The 19,798-nt window shown below is 47.9% G+C and overlaps 1 protein-coding gene across 12 annotated transcripts in view; it reads left to right on the plus strand.

The window, feature by feature from the left end:
- The window catches only part of tbc1d32 (TBC1 domain family, member 32), a 404,895-nt gene that overhangs the window by 29,410 nt on the left and 355,687 nt on the right, over positions 1 to 19,798 (plus strand). For all 12 annotated transcript variants that reach the window (XR_015079556.1, XR_015079554.1, XR_015079553.1 and 9 more), the window contains exons 2-4: positions 54 to 212; positions 7,111 to 7,272; positions 14,328 to 14,505. Coding sequence is in view for 8 of the 12 variants with exons in the window: in XM_085997304.1 (XP_085853430.1) it covers positions 54 to 212; positions 7,111 to 7,272; positions 14,328 to 14,505 (499 nt within the window). In the remaining 4 variants the exon portion in view is untranslated. The remainder of the gene's footprint in view (positions 1 to 53; positions 213 to 7,110; positions 7,273 to 14,327; positions 14,506 to 19,798) is intronic.

Below are 19,798 nucleotides of genomic sequence, written 5' to 3' on the forward strand. Positions count from 1 at the left end.
GTAGACTGTATTGCCACATTCTGAAGTTTAATTGTTTTCATTATTATTTACAGCAAAATGTCCCATCTTTCTAGCGAGGATGAGTCCGAGCTTCAGCCTTTGCTTAGGCAGCTGCTGAAGAGCATAAAGGAGAGAATCTTAGGAGCACCTTCCGTCGAATGTGCGGAGGAAATCTTGCTACACTTGGAGGAAACTGATGAAAATTTTCACAAGTATGTTGAGAAAATGCCAGCACTGAGTGACTTAGACACTAAATTGATGTAGAGGTTGAGCCTGAGTTTGGAGGCCTGAGGCGGAATCCTATTTACAACTGGCATTCACACTCTGGCTCTCTTGGAACAAAACCGATCTCGAGCTTCCTCTGGCAGCTGGTATGAAATAACTGGTATCCTGCCCATGTAGGTTAAGTAGGCCTTCTGGTACAGAATTGTTGACTTCAGTACTTACCTTTCTGGACTGGACTCACCACCTCACTCTCCTAACTATACAGGATAGCATGGATTGGGGTAGGAAATGTAAAATTACAAAAATAAATTGAAAGGACATTATAACAGAATATGGGGAAAGCCAAAAAGCTTTATAATGGAGATTAGTGTTATCCTAGGGTTTGAATAATGAAATGATTGGAAACATTTTAATTTACTTTCTGCACTGTCACATACTACTGGAGAGACCCCAGCTTTCAGTATTGCATGTCAGAGATAACTATAAAGATTAACATTCCTATCACTCCCATAGAATTAATTTGAGTATAGTGATTACTTATCTTACAAAATACCTTTTGTGACCAACTTAGACTCCTTGGCCGCGAAATTCGGTAGGTTGGTGCTTGGGGGCGCTAAGGGGTTAGCGCCCGGCCGTGGTGAATCCAACGCCGCACGCAGCCTTCAATGGCAGCGCTAATTGTTAGCGTCTAGGCCTCTAGTGCCTTTCACGTGGTGACGTCAATGCGTGTTAACGGCCCCGATGCAGAATTGCCTTTCACCCCCTACTTTAGCGCCTCGTGCCGACAACAGCAGTAAAAGGAGACGTAGTGCACTCAGAAGTGTGCTGCAGGAGTGGTAATTAAAGGGAATGCTTCCATGTTGCTTGAGCATCGCGAAAATTCGCTTTCAGTGATCGCACCATTTATTACTTGCACCAGTTTGCTGCCTGTAAATTTTTTACACCATTTCCTCAAACATCTCCAAATGCTGCACTTTCTGAAAGTGATGCGGGCTGTAATGGCAGTCGCCCAGGTCGCGTTGAAAAACACCACTGATGACTATGAGGTTATACAGCGTGATTGGCCCTTACTTTTAAGAGATGGAAGCAGCCTGTGTGATTAAAGAGTGCCATTTGGACTGCGCATAACCTTCTTTATCGCTCTGCCGGTAGCGCCCCGCTCTCGGAGGTTAGTGCCCTAAGTTAGGAGTGTAGTGCTTGATTTAGCCCTCCGCTTCCCTCTTGGAGCGCTAACAATGAATTTTGCGGGAGTCGACAATGATTAGCGCCTGGCGCTAATTCTTCAACTTTTAAAGTTTTAGTGGCCCAAACGGGGCTATACCAAATTTCTCCCCCCTTATGTTTGTTCTATTGTCTGTCTGATCATTTGGACTGTAAAAACATTAATCTGGGCTTTAATGCAGTTTGAACCAATTATATTTTGAGGCAGATATTAGCACTTCTGTGCAGTAACACCCATAACACTTAGGCCTAGAAATTCATTGACGCCACTTTTGGGGCGCTAAAGTGGGGCGTCCGCTAAAGTTTGCGGCCGCCGCCAAATCTAGGCCACTTCTCCGATATTCATTAGCTTCACCCTACTAGTTCGGGCGAGCGCTAAAACTGCTGTTGGACGCCTCTCTTTGGGCGCTAAGCCGGAGGTGGTGATCGATAGCGCCGAGGCCGGGCGCAGCGCAGGTGCGGCCATCTCATGACTGACAGCAGACACCCTGGCGCCGGCCTGCTCTTAAGGGGGAAGGGTCGACTGTGTCTGCTGCCACGCCCTGGATAGTGGAGCCCTCCAGCTAGGCCTGAACACTGCTGCTGGACCCAAATAGCGCCTGAAGACATGGAGAAGGCCCGTGAACGTGCGCAGCGCTTCTCAGAGCGTGATCTGAGTTTGCTGCTGTGGAGAAGAGGCGCCATGTTTTGTACCCGGACAATGGCAAGAAGGCGACGGTCCGCGTCTACAGGAGAGCCTGGAGGCATGTCGCCAGCAAGCTGTCAGCCAACAGCGACGTCCCCAGGACCGGTGCCCAATGCCGCAAAAAGATAAATGACCTCACACGCATTGTCAGGGTGAGTACCCTTTCCAATGACCTCCTCATCCTTGCATGTGCACCTCACATTATGGGCAAAGGGACCTGAAAGCTCTAATGGCCAGCCTTCATCCAGCAGCTACGGCACAGGCATGAGCATCAATTGCACATTCTGCACTGAACACACTGGCCAAGCTATTCCACCATGGGAGGCAGTGCACAGCAGATCATGGCGACACACTGGCCAGGCTATTCCACCATGGGAGGCAGTGCACAGCAGATCATGGCGACACACTGGCCAGGCTATTCCACCATGGGAGGCAGCGCACACAAGATCACGGTGACACACTGTACTTAGAGGCCATCCTTTCTCTTGCAGGCCAAGCTGGCGAATAATCGCAAGAGCCGGACTGCGACCGGGGGAGGACGACCCCATATCCAGCCACTCACCGACCTGCAACATCGCGTGGAGCGCCTCATGGGTGGCCGGGTGATTGGGCCCGTTGCATGTGGAGATGCCGACCCTGTTCTGGGAAGCAATGGTAAGGACATCACCTTTTGCACTTCTCTCGTCCTACTTGCGCATCAGATCTCCATCCTTTGCCACTGTCCGACCAATGCGCTGAATGCCACCACTCATGCATCCCGCACTGACGCCCTCTCCTCACTCTAAAGCTACTCTTGTGCCTTCCTGCTTTCAGATGGTCAAGAGGAGGTCCCTCAACTTGCCAGTGACAGACCCTCCGAGGAGGAGCAGGAGGAGGAGCAAGAGGAAGGCGGCCCATCAGGGGAACCCTCAGCCGCGGCCACCCAGGCCAATGTAGGGGACACGTCTTCCCTGGAGAGCAGCGTGGCGGAAGTGTCGAAGGGGAGGGGAGCTCCTGGGACCTGCGTGCTGCAGAAAGGCGGGAGGGGGGTGGAAGCTCGGCGGCCTTCTCCCCAGAGGGGGGATGCGTCGGAGGGGAGTCCAATTGCTGGGCCCAGCGGCCTCTAGCAACGCAGGAAGGGTCGGCCAGCTCGGCGGCCTTCTCCCCAGAGGGAGAGTCCGGCCTCCAGTCAGGAGATGCTCTTCGCCGAGGAGATAGAACACCTCGAAGACTTGTCCGCGGACTTGGAGCGCCGGCACACGGAGCTCATGGCGGCAGTGGCACGGTTGCCTGAGTCCATCGATTCCCTCTCTCGGAGTGTGGCCGAGTTCGGGCCCTTAGAGGCCACCAGTCGGGCGGAATACCGGGCAGATCTTTCAGCGACTGGCCAGGTGATTAGTGGTGCCGTCCAGTCACTGGCTGCTCTGCTGCGGTCAGTGAACAGGTCAACACGGGCACTCACTGCTGCCACACTCGCTGTGTCAGCCAGGCATCGCCAGGGCACCCGGCGCGCTGCAGCAGCACATCGGTCTGTCCCTCGGCAGATTGGTGCGCATGCTGCAGTGCTGGCCCGGGCGAGTGCCAGTGTCTCAGGCGACCAGCGAGCGCCTGCCATCCGCCAGCTTGCCGCCATTCCTCCAGCCGCCACTGCCACTCCCCCAGTGGAGCTGCCAGGAGCTGCTGCAGCGACTGATGCTGGCCAGCCACAGCTGCAGCAATCAACAGCCGGCCGCTCGACGCCCAGACCTCGACTAGGCCGACCCCCAAGGGCATCTGCCGTCACGACATGTGCCCCTCAGGAGCCTGCCCCCAGCCTTGCAGCAGCCAACGGCCTTACTTTGAGGCGGAGCAGCAGGGCGGGCAGGGGCCACCTAAAGATGGCCAAGGCATCGCCCTAGCGGGCCAAATAGTCGAATGTGTGGCCATTTGTGTTTGTTTCTTGAGGCCGAGAATTGGATGTTTGTTTTTTGAAGGCCGATGATGTGATGTTTGTTTTGGACGAAGGCCGAGAATGTCGGCCATTTTAGTTGCCCTATTTTGTTAATCCGCCCCAGGTTGTGGGAGCGAGTAATGTGTTTGAGTGTTTTTTGGGGGTTTCCTCTGTTTTTGGTTTTCATGTGGGAAGGGCCCAGAGTTTGTACAATAAAGCATTTTATTTATTCACATTGTCCATGTTTGATCTTTGAAGTGTTTGTTGCCTTAACCGGCTGAGGGCTTGCGGAGCGGCTGCAATCATGTTCTAACATTGGCACAAGCCATTCCCTGACAGGGGGCCTAGAAGTGACGTTCAATAAGCCGCCGACGGGCGGCCCTTGGACCTTGTGCGTCCCTCCTGGGCTGGTACTCCTCGTCCTCGTCGTCCTCATGCTCCTCCTGCTCCTCCTCCTGAGGTGGTGGTCCAACGTGAGGTGGCAGTGCCTGAGTCTTGCGGATAGTCAGGTTGTGCAGCATGCAGCAAACGACAACGAATTGGGAGACTCGATCCTGCGAATACTGGAGGGCTCCCCCGGAGCGGTCGAGACAGCGGAACCGTTGCTTGAGCACGCCGATTGTTTGTTCTATGAGGTTCCTCGTCGCTTGATGGCTCTCGTTGTATGCCTCTTCAGCAGGGGTCGTGGGCGCGCGGAGCGGGGTCATGAGCCAGGTACACAAAGGATAGCCTTTGTCCCCGATAAGCCATCCTCTTGGGGGAGGCTGTGCCTGGAACATGTCAGCCACAGTTGTCTGTCGCAGGATAAAGGCATCGTGGCTGCTGCCTGGAAAGCGGGCATTGACAGCTAGGATGCGCTGCCTGTGGTCACACACCAGCTGTACATTGAGGGAATGGTAGCCCTTCCGGTTGCGGTAATCCTCGGCATGCTCAAGAGGTGCCTGCAAAGCCACATGCGTGCAGTCAATGGCGCCCTGCACCATGGGGAAGCCCGCTATTCTTGCAAACCCCACTGCACGCTGCTGCTGCTTGTCCAGGGTCATGGGGAAGGAGATGAATTGATGTCTCCTTCTGAAAAGGGCTTCGGTCACCTGGCGGATGCAGCAATGCACGGCGAACTGGGAGATGTTAGCGATGTCCCCAGAAGCGGATTGGAAGGAGCCGGAGGCATAGAAGTTGAGAGCCACCGTCACCTTCACTGCCACCGACAGAGACGTCCTGCGCATCAGCTGTGGCTGCAGATCTCTCTGAAGCAGCCGGCAGATGTCTGTAACCACCTCCCTTCGGAATCGCAGCCTCCTAACACACATCGCGGCAGACATGGTCAGATAGGAGGTCTGCTGGCGGCATACCCTGCGTGGGTAAGGCCTCAGTTGGCGACGCCTGTTGCCCCCTCTGCGTCTAGCCAGGGCTGCCACTCTCTCACGGCGTCTGTAAGCCCTTCTGGCATAAGGCTGAAATTCAGCGTTGCCACCCAATGCAGCCCCCATTATATGCTGGCAAACACTGAGCTCTGAATGAAGGCTAAGATAATTGGTAAGCTCTGGCCTGAGCCAAAAATACCTATCCAAGTGTTGGTCCAAACCAGTAAACTCTCCTCCTTGGTCTCTGTCCAAAAAACCGTTGCACAAGAGTGAATGCTGCAAAATGGCTGGCCTTTATACTGCTGGGTAAGTGCCCTTTAATTAGCGCTCCCCCCGGCCCGGCTGGCCTGTGTACCGTTCCACTTCACAGTCGCTCGGGACGCCCGGCGCACAATGGGCCGGCGCGAGTGAAGTTCCGGTTTGGGGCGCACAAAGGGCGTTGCACTATTATATGACGTCATGATCTGCGCGCGCAGCAGGGCGCGCGCTAAATGTGTCCTGAAGTTGGGGAGAGGCGCAGATCGCGCTGCGCCCGGGCGATAAGCGCCTAGCGCTCGAGATCTACTCCCCCTAAGGCGCTAACGGCTGGCGCGCCCAACTGAATTTCTAGGCCTTAATATGTTGGATATTTCTCCACTTGATCAGGGAGAGCAGAAGGTAGATTTGGAACGGTCTCTACAGCTTCAGTTCCCTGACACACCAGTGATGTCCGTGTACAGCTTTAGGAAAATACAAAGCTGCAAAGTTCTCCCTTCAGAGAAACAAATGATAAAATGCAAGAAAAACAGAAAGAAATAGAAGCCAAAACCTAATATAAATAATATTACAAATAATATGACATATTACAAATGAAGGTAGAAGAAATTAAGAATCCAGTGAATCAATAAATTATAGCCAGCAACAACTGAATTTGCCAGCATAAAACTGACATTAAAATATTCCCACAGCATATTTACATTATTAATAATTTCAAAATTATTTTTTCTCGTTCTCTGTATGTTCTCCATTCTACACAATTTTCTATTTGAAAATTGGTTGGTGACATGGCTTATATCTCCCTAACAGCTCAGTGAAAGACCACCTAGGCTTTGCTTTTCCTCTCTGGCATCCCTGGTGAGATCAGGAGCTCATCCTGTGATAATTCAAAGATATAAACTGGTGCTGCTTTGGTTCTGCCTACTTAATTGACTGGTTTATATTTTCATGCTCAGTGAAGGGTGGGGGAGATTTCTTCTGTTCGCTATTTGTAGTGAAATTATAAATAAATCTGTTATAAATTGATTTATGATTCCATTGAAAATAAAGCACAGAGGAAATGGTTAACCCCAAATGTTTTCATTAGCCCCAGAGGCACTGCAAAGCTTAGTCTTTAGCTGGGAATATAGTTGAGCAATTAAATTGACTGTGATACCTTATTCACTTGTGTTGACTCTGGGTGGGGTGAAATAATGTTGAGAACTAAAGCTCACAGACTGCACTAGTTGCATGAGCAGCACAATTTCTTTGTTTTGATTTGACTGAAGAAAACTGACTGACAGATGTAGCTTTTTTTTTACATGATCTGTTTAGCTTACAATTTTAATCAAAAAACTTTTTGCGCAGACTCCTGTAAAGTGACACAAACTAAATAGGAGAAAGCATCACTCTTGCTTGCAGTCAGAATCTTAATTTCTACCTTTCAAACTTCTGTCTTTCTGTCATTTTAGTTACGAGCTGGTGAAGTATCTACGGAACTACATAGACACTGCACTGGGCTCAGTGATTGAGGAGGAGACTGAGAGATGTAATTCTGCAGAGGGCCAAACTCTAGGTTCTGGCCAAGACACACTTGTTCAACAAGTTACAAGAAAGACTCGGGAATCCAAAGAGTAAGTTGTATACAGTATGGCCTGGAGTTTCCTCTGCATTTGCATTCAGAGAGACGCGCAATCTGGGCGAAAACAAGTTATGCGACTTAAAACATCGCAGATACTTGGGCATAAGTGAGTTACGCATGTAGGCCTGCTCCGAGACGATCTGAAGCTTCGCTCCACGGGTGGAAATGAAGGTTAGCACGGATCTGAACTTCTACAGATGTGGATCATTTCAGGCATTCACGGGGAGACCTGTCCCGGATCAGTTAAGTGGCAGTAAGCAACAGCATTTGACAGGTGACTGATGTCCTATTTCATAGGGCTAGAGAGTTTATCAGATTTGGACTCTCGGCCGTGGAGCAAATGCAGAAGCCACCGAGCTTCTATAGAATGGCTGGCTTCCCCAGAGTGATTGGAGTGATTGATGGGATGCATGTGCATTGAAGGCTCCCATTAAAAACCCACAGTTTATATGAACAGAAAGGGAGTTCACTCCCTTAATGTGCAGATAGTCTGCAACGCACGGCTACAAATCCTGCATGAGGGTGCCTAACACAATTCCTTCATCGTACGCACTTCAGTGATGTTTCGCATGCTGGGAGAAGGGCGGCGACGATGGATGGATAATTACATAAGAACATAAGAAATAGGAGCTGGAGTAGGCCATTTGGCCCCTCGAGTCTGCTCCGTCATTCAATAAGATCATGGCTGATCTGATCTTGGCCTCAACTCCACTTTTCTGCCTGTTCCTCATAGCCTTTGATGTCCCAGTAGTTCAAAAATCTATCTCAGCCTTGAATATTTTATTTATTTATTCGTTTTGTGGGATATGGGCGTCGCTGGCAAGGCCAGCATTTATTGCCCATCCCTAATTGCCCTTGAGAAGGTGGTGGTGAGCCGCCTTCTTGAACCGCTGCAGTCGTGTGGTGAAGGTACTCCTACAGTGCTGTTAGGTAGGGAGTTCCAGGATTTTGACCCCGCGACGATGAAGGTTTGGCAATATACTTCTAAGTCAGGATGGTGTGTGACTTGGAGGGGAACTTGGAGGTGGTGGTGTTCCCATGCGCCTGCTGCCCTTGTCCTTCTAGGTGGAAGAGGTCGCGGGTTTGGGAGGTGCTGCCGAAGGAGCCTTGGCGAGTTGCTGCAGTGCATCTTGTAGATGGTACACACTGCAGCCACGGTACGCCGGTGGTGGAGGGAGTGAATGTTTAAGGTAGTGGATGGGGTGAATATATTCAATGACTCCGCCTCCACTGCTCTCCAGGGTAGAGAATTCCAAAGATTTACGACCTTTTGAGAGAAGAAATTCCTTCTCATCCTCCCTGCATCCACCCTGTCAAGTCCCCTCAGAATCTTATATGTTTCAATAAGATCACCTCTCATTCTTCTAAACTCCAGTGAGTATAGACCCAACCTGCTCAACCTTTCTTCATAAGACAACCCCTTCATCCCAGGAATCAACCTTCTCTGAACTGCCTCGAATGCAAGTACAGGAAACTTTCGATTTATTGGCACCTAAATAACCGGAAATCTCGGTTAACCGGCAAAATTCAGGAGTAGGTTTTACTTCATATTGTGTTTGCCTTCTTCCATCTGTTGCTGTGCAAGGGTGTGGCTGCAGCTGTTGCTAAGCTACAGAGACGCTTGGAACTTGTGGCCATTGTTCTACAGTTGTTGCTAAGCAACAGGGTTTGTTGCTTTATATGGAGCTGTCAGCTCTCCCTATCTTTTACTATAGCGTTCGGTTATCCGGAATTTTTGATGAACCGGCACCACGTCGGTCCCGTCCGTGCCGGATAAAAAAAAGTTTCCTGTATATCCCTCCTTAAATAAGGAGACCAAAACTATATGCAGTACTCCAGGTGTGGTCTCGCCAACGCCCTGTACAGTTGTAGCAAGACTTCCCTACTTTTATACTCCAACCCCCTTGCAATAAAGGCCAACATTCCATTTGCCTTCCTAATTAATTGCTGTATCTGCATGCTAACTTTTTGTGTTTCATGTACGGGACACCCAGATCCCGCTGTAGCACAGCATTCTGTAGTTTCTCTCCATTTAAATAATATTTTGCTTTTCTGTTCTTCCTACCAAAGTTGGTAACCTCGCATTTTCCCACATTATACTCTATCTGCCAATTTTTTGCCCACTCACTTAACCTATCTATACCCCTTTGCAGACTCTTTGGCCGCGATTTTGTCATTGGATGCGGGTTGGGAGCGGCTCTGGTGATTTCTGGCTTCCAGTCCTGCCCCCAACTGCATCTGGCCCACAGACGTGATTTTCCCTTGTTAAGCCCGCCCTGCGGGCTTGCCGGCCAATTAAGTAGCTAGTCAGATGACGTCATTTGATGATGCGTCATCTGCCGGTTTTCTTAAAGGGACCATGTACATTTTTTTTTGACAGCTCATTTCTCAGTGTTTGACAGCATTGAGGTGCTGTAAACACTGACAATCACTGTAAAAAGGTGAGCTCTTGCACCCAGGCTCTCCAGTGACTCCCTCCGTAGGCTGGAACAGATGGCAGCTGCAGGTGAGGTGACGGGAGCGATCTGTCACTGGTGAGAGAGGTTCTCCCAATGAGGAGGCACTAGACATCATTTTCAAAACTTGTTACCTTAAGAAATGTGTAAATGAATAAAAATTGATTTTCCCAACCTTTTCTTGCCTCTGAGACTCACCAGTGCACCATTGGATCCTTCACACCACTTCTGCAGCTGTCATCAATGCAATAGCATTACACCAGAGTCACAACACGCCACACTTACCTGGCGTGGTGTCCGGACATCGGGAAGCCCGAGGCAGAAGCGGCAAAATTAAAAAAGAGCCTGTTAACTACTCTCAACTACCTGTTAACAGGCAGGTAAGTGGCTTTAATCCTCTTCCCGCCACTAGGTGTCGGGTCAATGCGCAAATTGTGGACCCGACACTTGGAAAAATTGTTTGGCGGTGGGATCAAAACGATTTTAACCTTTGACCTGCCTCCAAACCCGCCCCCTCAATGCCGATAAAATCGCGGCCTTTGTGTCCTCCTCACAACTTGCTTTCCCACCTATCTTTCTATTGTCAGCAAATTTGGCTACATTACACTCGGTCCCTTCATCCAAGTCATTAATATAGATTGTAAATAGTTGAGGCCCCAGCACTGATCCCTGTGGCACCCCACTAGTTACAGTTTGCCAACCTGAAAATGACCCATTTATCCCGACACTCTGTTAATTAGCCAATCTTCTATCCATGCTAATATATTACCCCCAACAGCATTAGCTCTTATCTTGTGCAGTAACCTTTTATGTGGCACCTTATTGAATGCCTTTTGGAAATTCAAATACACTACACCTACTGGTTCCCCTTCATCTACCCTGCTCATTTCATCCTCAAAGAATTCACGATTTCCCTTTCATAAAACCATGCTGACATGCCTGTTCCCTGGTTGGTTCCACAAAGTATTGTTTTTAAGAAACTGTCCTGAATGCACTCTATGAACTCGTCTTCAAGGCTACCATTGCCAGTTTGGTTTGTCCAATCTATATGAAGATTAAAATCGCCCACGATTATTGCAGTACTTTTCTTACAAGCCCCCATTATTTCTTGATTTATACTTTATCCCACAGTGTAGCTACTGTTAGGGGGCCTATAGACTACTCCCGCCAGTGACTTCTTTCCCTTATTATTTCTTATCTCCACCCAAACTGATTCTACATCTTGATCAAGATCATTTCTCACTACTGTACAAATCTCATCCTTTATTAACCGAGCTATCCCACCTCCTTGTCCTTTCTGCCTATCCTTCCGAAATGTCAAATACTCCTGAATATTCAATTCCCAGCCTTGGTCACCTTGCAGCCACGTCTCTGTAATGGCCATCAGATCATACCCATTTATTTCTATTTGTGCCATGAATTCATCTATCTTGTTACGAATGCTGCGTGCATTCAGATAAAGAGCCTTTAATTTTGTCTTTTTACCATTTTTCCTTATTCTGACCCTATTTGCTTGTGCACTCTTATGCTTGTATGCGCTCACGGAAAAATACCCCCCCCCCAGCTCCGATCACAAAAAGATCCGCCCACCCCCCCAGCTCTGATCATGGAAAGATCTGCCCCCCCCCCCCGCTGACAGCTTCGATCACGGAAAGATCCCCCCCGCCACCCCCTTCACCTGAACCCTCCACCCCCACTATTTAGTTTAAAGCCCTATCTACAGCACTAGTTATTTGATTCGTCAGGGCACTGGTCCCAGCACGGTTCAAATGAAGTCCGTTCCAATGGAACAGCTCCTTCTGTCCCCTCTTTCCCCAGTACTGGTGCCAGTGCCCCATGAATCGAAACCCATTTTCCCACATCAGTCCTTGAGCCAAGTATTCAACTTTCTGATGTTATTGACCCTATGCCAATTTGCTTGTTGCTCAAGTAGTAATCCAGAGATTATTACCTTTGTGGTTCTGCTTTTTAATTTAGCCCCTAGCTGCTCACACTCCCTCAGCAGAACCTCTTTCTTAGTCCTACCTATGTCGTTAGTACCTACGTGGACCAGAACAACTGGACCCTTCCCCTCCCACTCCATGTTCCCCTCCAGCCCCGAGGAGATGGTCTTTAACCCAGGCAGCACTGCCTTTGGGTCTCATGCTCTCGGCTACAGAGAACAGTATCTAACCCCCTAATTATACTGTCCCCTACCACTACTACATTCCTTTTTACTCCCCCAACTTGAATGGCCCCCGTACCACGCTGCTGTAATCAGTTTGCTCATCCTCCCTGCAGTCTCTGCTCTCGTCCACACAGGCTGCAAGAACCTCGTACCTGTTGGACAAGTGCAAGGGCTGAGGCTCCTCCAATGCTAACTTCAGGATTCCCATACCTGCCTCTCTCATAGTCACACCCTCCTGTCCCTGACCATGGACAAAATCTGAAGTATTTAACCTAAGGGATGTGACTGGCTCCTGGAACAAAGTGTCCAGGTAACTTTCTCCCTCCCTGATGTATCACAATGTCCGAAGCGTGGACTTCAGCTCATCAAATCTGAGTCGAAGTTCCTCGAGCTGCAGACACTTACTGCAGATGTGGTTGCTGTGGATCACACTGGGGTCCACAGGCTCCCACATGCTACTACAACACATCAGCTGCCTTGCCATCTCTGTTGTATTTTATTTAACTAATTAGGTTTTCAAGTTTTGAAATACTCAGTTGTCTATTAATAGTTTTTAATCTAGGTAATAACCTTGTTTAATTTATTAAATTTAGTTATATGCTTAGGTCTTTACTGTAACTCAGCCCACAGTCCTAATTTAACTCTGGTTGTTTATATATATTTTTTATTTATCAAGCAGCGCCTCTTGCCCCCACCTCACCAAATTCCCAAGTTTAGGACTCCGTAGAACTGGACTCTGTGCTACTTACCTCCATGCGTTAACAAAAGCCTCTTGTTTTTATACCAGCAGAAATCCCAAAGCCCTGAGTCAGCCCCTGCTGACAGTAATTACCAGGTAGCCAGTTCTAGTTAGCCACCTAATTAACTGTGCAACTGCCACTAGCAGGCAGCTTGTTTACCACTGTGAAATAAACTACAAATTAAGGTTAACGTTAAGTTAAATGCCAAATATTAAATGCAAAACATGACTAAATTTTAACAAGAGATCAACCCTTAAAATTCCCTCACCAAATTCCCGAGTTTAGTACTCTGTAGAAGCAGTACTCCGTGGAACTGGACTCCGTGCTACTTACCTCCTTATAATTGGTGATGAGGGCTATCCTCTGCTACCATGGCTGATGATACCCTTTTGCATGCCACAGTACGAGGCAGAGGAGATGTTCAATGATGTGCATGTTTCCACCAGGAGGGTCATCCAGAGAACCAGGTGCCTGGACAGGCCTGCAGGCGTACTTCAGTATTCCCCACAGAGAGTGGCTAGGATTGCCGTAGTTTTCTGAGCCCTCCATAACTGTGCCACGACTTGGGGTCTAGACCTCAACATCCCAGGAGGGCAGCTGATAAAGCCAGGAGATCCTCTGCTGCGGGAGCCAGAGCAGAGGGATGCAGAAAATGCGCAGGAAGCATGCATCCGACAGAGCACGGCCGTTAGAGCATAACTGGTGGCACAGTCTATCACCCATCTCTGAGCTCCCCTCCCACCTTGCCCCCCATGGAGGTCACAGGCAGAAAGACTCAGACACTGAGACCTCTTCAAATTCAAATGAGCTTTATTACATAACTTTTAAAGGACAAAAATTGTTAACTATAAATACAACATTTATATAAAAAAGTTAAAATTTGTTGCAACTTTCAAGAACTTTTCAAGCATTAAAGCATAACAAACACCTTTAATTAATAAAATTGTTTAATTTTAAAACTCTAGAAATATGACAAACATTTTGAAAAATAATGTGCAAACATTTTAAGATTTGTAAAACTTAGTGCAAACAATGTAAACATTTTTCATCTTTGTGCAAATTTTTTCATAACATTCAAAATTGTTAATAAACATTAACATGGTTGTTTTATAAAATTGAACAAGAATGACACAAATGTCTTTCAGCCTAACACCTTCAACCCTTGACCATAAGGAGGAGGTAGTAGAGACAGGCTTAAAATTCCCCCATCTCCATCAAAGCACCTCGCTTGCCTGTGCTGAGTCCATGCTGAGACAAACTCTTCTACCAGCTGTCCCGCTTGTGCTGCCTACCAGCAACTGTGGATGGTGTGTTTACTTGGGGTGTGGTGGATGGATGCTGGTCTGATGGGTTTTGTGCCTGTGCTCATCGACTCTTACTGCCATCTGCTTTTGGAGCAAGTATGCTGCTGCCTGCGTCCCGGGATTGAGATCCTAATCTACCTTGTGCAGCCTTCCATGTGCAGGTGGTGACTTGCCTGTTGCTGTAAGGCTTGGGCACAGACTACCTTAATCAGCTTGATTTTAAATTTAGGTTCCATAGATGGTGTTCCAACATGCCAAGCCATCAGGATCAAACTTATGCTTTGTAAAATTACTAAAATATATTACAGAAGAGTATTATCAGTTTAAGTAGTACAAGTTCCTTACTTGGTGAACTGTGATTTTGTCATGCTTTGTTACAGATACAAGGAGATGATGCAATCATTAAAAAATACTATGATGATTGTAGTTGAATCTCTGATTAATAAATTTGAAGATGATCAACTAAAGAAAGAAGAACTAGACAGAAAGAAACAGCATGAGCAGCACGCCAGTTACTGCATGGACAATTGCTCTGACAGTGGATCCTCATTCAATCAGGTAGATCATTTTTGTTGTATCCGTGTGTTAATGGAGACACGGAATGCAGGAGTTGGTTTCACAGGTGTTTACTGAACAAAGTCTGGAGGTGAACTAACAGATACAAGACACTATACAGGCTTATATAGCCCGAGTGGCCATTACCGGCATTACAGTACACAGGGGGCTCTTAAAGGCACATACACCACAATTCCTCCCCTTTTAGACAACCAGTACATAACATTTTAAGTAATCATTAATCAACATATTACAAGAACAATAATCTACACATTTGCTGCAGTTAATCAATTATAAGTCAGTCTCTCTGGAGGCTTCCTGACTCGGTCCGGATAACGCCTCGGTGGTGTAGTAGTTTTTGGTGGTGTAGCAGGTTCTTTTGGCAAGGTCGATTCGGCTTGAATGCCAGTGTCGGGTTCATCTGGTTCCAGTATCACCGGATCGGAGGTAGATACTATGGGTATCTCTGCTTCATCATTAGGCGTATAGAGTTGTGGTATAGGTTGTCCCTTTTCGGATGACTCTATGATCTGGTCAGCATGGCGCCTTATTATGCTTTCTCCAATGTCCACGGTATACATCAGTGGTCCTAGTTGTATGCAAATAGTTCCAGGCTGCCATTTCTCGGTACGGTAGTCCCGGGCCAAAACTTGTTGACCTATCTGGAAGGTTCTAGTTGGCCTTTCATTCATGCCTTGAAATTGCCGGTTCTCCACGTCCCTTCTGATGATTGGTATGATCAAATCCAGCCGGCATCTTAGGCTTCTATTGAAGAACATCATGGTGGGAGTTTGGTTTGTAACCACATGTGTTGCATTCCTGTATGAAAACAAGAAGTTATCTACCTTATGCTGAAGATTTATGTCTTCATTACCCATGGCCTTTATGGCCTTCTTGAAGGTCTGGACAAACCTTTCAGCCAATCCATTGGTGGCGGGATGGTATGGGGCGGACGTGTAGTGCTTAACCCCATTGTTTTTTAAGAAATTCCTGAATTCTTCGGACACAAATTGCGGTCCATTATCAGAACAGATCTGTTCAGGCAGCCCATTCCTGGCAAATATGGTCCTTAATACTGTGATGGTTTTTTCCGTGGTGGTGGAGGACATCTTTATTACCTCTGGCCACTTGGAGTGTGCATCAACCGCGATTAAGAACATTGAGTTCATAAATGGACCAGCAAAGTCGATGTGTACCCTTTGCCATGGAGATGAGGGCCACTCCCATGGATGTAGAGGGGCTTGTGGTGGGGCGTTTTGGACCTTCTGGCATCCTAGGCAGCTCTTGGTCATTTCTTCGATGTCTCCATCGATACCTGGCCACCACACAAACGCTCTGGCTAGGTTCTTCATTTTCACTCCACCCAGATGCCCCTCGTGAAGCTCCTTTAGCACTTTATCCTGGAGTTTGGGTGGAATCACCACTCTGGATCCACACATCAAAGTTCCTCGGCACACTGACAGCTGTTCTCTTCTTTGCGAGAATGCTGGCAACAGTGGTTCGCCATGTGCTGGCCATCCCTTCACCGTTAAACCGTAGACTCGTCAGAGAGTCGGGTCATTTCTCGTTTCCTTTTCAATGGCAGAATTTGTTACTGGTAGACATTCCACTATGGTTGAGTGGAACATCTCCACTGGGTCCACTGTAGGTGCCTCTTCTACCGTTGGCAACGGTAGGCGCGATAAACCGTCAGCATTCCCATGCTGTTTTGATCCTTTGTATTCTATGTCATATTGGTGTGCCCCTAGGAAAAGGGACCACCTTTGTAGCCTTTGCGCTGTCATAATGGGAACACCCTTCTTAGGGTTGAATATGGAGACGAGGGGTTGATGGTCAGTCAACAAGGTAAATTTTTGTCCGTGTAGGTAATGGTTAAATTTCTTCACTCCCCATACCAGGCTGAGTGCTTCCCTGTCGATCTGGGCATAGTTACGCTCAGCTGAGTTCAATGAGCATGACGCAAAAGCTGTCGGCCGCTCCGAGCCATCAGGGAATCGATGCGATAATACCGCTCCTACGCCGTAAGGGGATGCATCGCACGCCAGTCTGATTGGCAGTGATGGGTTGTAATGAGCCAAAACTTCCTTGGACGTGATCAAACCTTTACATTTATGGAAGGCACGTTTACAGTCTTCGCTCCATTTCCAAATTACTCCCGTTTGTAGCAGTTCGTTAAGAGGGTGCAGAAGAGTTGACAAGTTCGGTAAAAATTTATGATAGTAATTTATCAATCCCAGGAACGACCTTAATTGTGAGACATTTTCAGGTGCTGGGGCTTTTATGACCACTTCAATTTTTTCAGGTGACTTATGCAACCCTTCCTCGTTAATTAGGTGGCCACAGTATGATATTTGTTTCTGGAAAAATTGGCACTTGGGGCGATTTGCTCGTAGGCCCCGTTCTCTCAGCCTAGTGAGCACCTGCTCCAAATTGTCAAGGTGCTCGTTGTCGTTTTCTCCTGTAACAAGGATGTCGTCTAGGTAGCATTGAGTCCCCGGAATCCCTTGGAGGACTTGCTCCATAGCTCTTTGCCAGATAGCTGGAGCTGATGCTACTCCGAAAACCAGTCGATTGTACTGGTACAGGCCTTTGTGTGTATTTATCGTGAGATACTTTTTAGAGGCCTCTTCAACCTCCATCTGTAGATATGCCTGTGCCAAGTCAATTTTGGTGAAACGTTCCCCTCCGGATAGTGAGGCAAAAATATCTTCTATCCTCGGAAGAGGATACTGTACCGTGTGAAGGACCGGGTTTACAGTCACCTTGAAGTCCCCACAGATGCGAATTTTTCTCTGTTCTTCAGATTTATCATTATTCAATGTTTTCTTCATAACCGGGACGATGGGTGTTGCCCACTCGCTCCAGTCTATCTTGGATAATACGCCTGCTTTTTCCAAATTCTCCAGCTCTGCCTCGACTGCTGGACGAATTGCGTATGGCACCGGCCTTGCCTTAAAAAACTTGGGAATTGCCGCATCTTCCACTTTTATTGAGGCGGTGACGCCTTTCAAGGTTCCTAGTTCCTGTTGAAACACTTCCTTGGCGTTGGCCAAGATGTCTTTTAATCGTTCAGGTATGACGTCATCATCATTTTTTTTCTTACTGGTCACCGTCAGTGCCTGAATGGAGTGCCAGTCTAAACGTATCTTCCTGATCCATTCACGTCCCAACAGCGGTGGACCACCATCTTGCAGAATGTATAAATACAACTTCTGTATTTCCTTGCCGTTGTATACAACAGGCACCTTTATTTTCCCTTTGGGGTATACTTTCTGCCCCGTATATGTTTTCAAGATAATGGATGTGTCTTTCAAAGGTATATGCGGAAATAGCCGCTCGTAATCCCGTCGACGTATGACGGTCAGAGCTGATCCTGTATCTAGCTCCATTTTAACTGGGGACCCTGCTATCATGAGGGTAACCCAAATGGTCTGGTAATCTTCTTTGGCAATTACATTATGTAATTTGAGACAGCTTAGTCTCTTGTTTCCGGAGTCACTATCGCTCTTCTGGTCTTCGGAGCTACTGTCCGTCATCATTTGTACCTTTCTGTACTTTTCCTTATTGATTTTTTTCCTGTCCGTGGATTTTTTGTGTCCAGATCGGCACACACGTGCAATGTGTCCAATCTTTCCGCATTGCCTGCATGCTTTGTCCTTGAACCAGCAGTCCCTCTGGTCATGGGTGGATCTGCCGCAGCGATAACATCTCTCGAAACCCTGTGTCATTGCATGGGTGCCGAAGTCATGTGGCTTTTGCTGTATCTCTGCAGCTCCTCTTGCGGCTGCTTCGTATGATACAGCCATACTGAAAGCCTTGTCCAGTGTCAAATCTTTCTCAGAAAGTAGCCTTTTCTGTGTTCCTTCACTTAGGAGACCGCAGACGAATTTGTCTCGAAGAGAATCTGCCAGTCCTGCCCCGAATTGGCAGTGCTTTGACAGCTTCCTTAATTCGGTGAGGTAATCAGCGTTATTTTCATTCTTGTGCTGATTCCTCTTGAAGAATTTGAATCGTTCCGCTATCAGCAGCGGTGTTGGGTTTAAGTGCTCCTGTAGGGTATCAACAATCTCCTTAAAATTCTTGTCCTTTGGTTTGGCTGGAGTGATTAAGTTTCGTAACAGCCCGTATGTCCTTGCGCCCATTAGATTTAGAAGTACTGATGCCTTTTTATCATCTTCTATTTCATTTGCTGTGCAATATACCTCCACTCTTTCCACATATTTGGTCCAATCCTCTATATCGCTATCGAAAGCATTAATATTGCCAGCCTTAGGCATCCTGAAAAAAAATGGCGCCTCCCGCGCTTTCCTTTCTTCCCTGCAGAAAAAAAATGGCGCTTCCCGCGCTTTCCCACCACTGCTGCTGCTGACAACGCTGTTCTCCGCGGTTTTTATTTAGATAGGTTTTTTTTTCAATAGGTGGAGACTCGTTCCCGCCGGACTCTTTGGGACTTTTCCCTCCCTCTGCTTGGTCCGAACGCCGACCTGCTTTGCAGCGCCGGCCGTCTCCCGAGTGCTCCCCCCCTCTGTCTCTGTTTGCCTCCGCCTTCGCTGCTCGGCCCCGCTGCAGAGCCAGCCGATGGAGCCCCAGCCCGCTGCCCAGGAAGGATTATTGAAGTACCTGCCACCAACTCGGCTAGCTGGTGAAACCACAGTTTTTTTTTTTCTTTCTTGTTTTTCTTCGATCTCGTTGAGGTGCTGCCGAATTGCAGGCAAGTCCGTTTCCAATTCGTTGCCACTGTTGTATCCGTGTGTTAATGGAGACACGGAATGCAGGAGTTGGTTTCACAGGTGTTTACTGAACAAAGTCTGGAGGTGAACTAACAGATACAAGACACTATACAGGCTTATATGGCCCGAGTGGCCATTACCGGCATTACAGTACACAGGGGGCTCTTAAACGCACATGCACCACAATTTTCTACTTGTTCTATGGGGCCATTTCCCTTTTTGAGTATTCCATATTGCTGAATGTTAACCTAGTCACACCACTAATAGATTGTTGGCTAGTTATCAAGTGCAGGAACTCTGGGGAGTTTGGTCTCTCCCTAAACTGGGGTGAAAAAACAAACTGTAGTGCCTCATTGGTTGCGTTTGACCAAGTCAGCACAAACCAGCGGTTGAAACATAGAAACATAGAAGATAGGAGCAGGAGTAGGTCATTCGGCCCCTCAAGCCTGCTCTGCCATTCAATGCGATCATGGCTGATCATCCAAATTCAGTACCCGGTCCCTGCTTTCTCCCCATACCCCTTGACCCCTTTAGCCTTAAGAAATATATCCAACTCCTTCTTGAAT

This window comes from Somniosus microcephalus, chromosome 9 (genome assembly GCF_052327205.1).
Source record: "Somniosus microcephalus isolate GS21.2 chromosome 9, FLI_Smic_1.0, whole genome shotgun sequence".
In the NCBI taxonomy this organism is placed as follows: Eukaryota; Metazoa; Chordata; class Chondrichthyes; order Squaliformes; family Somniosidae; genus Somniosus; species Somniosus microcephalus.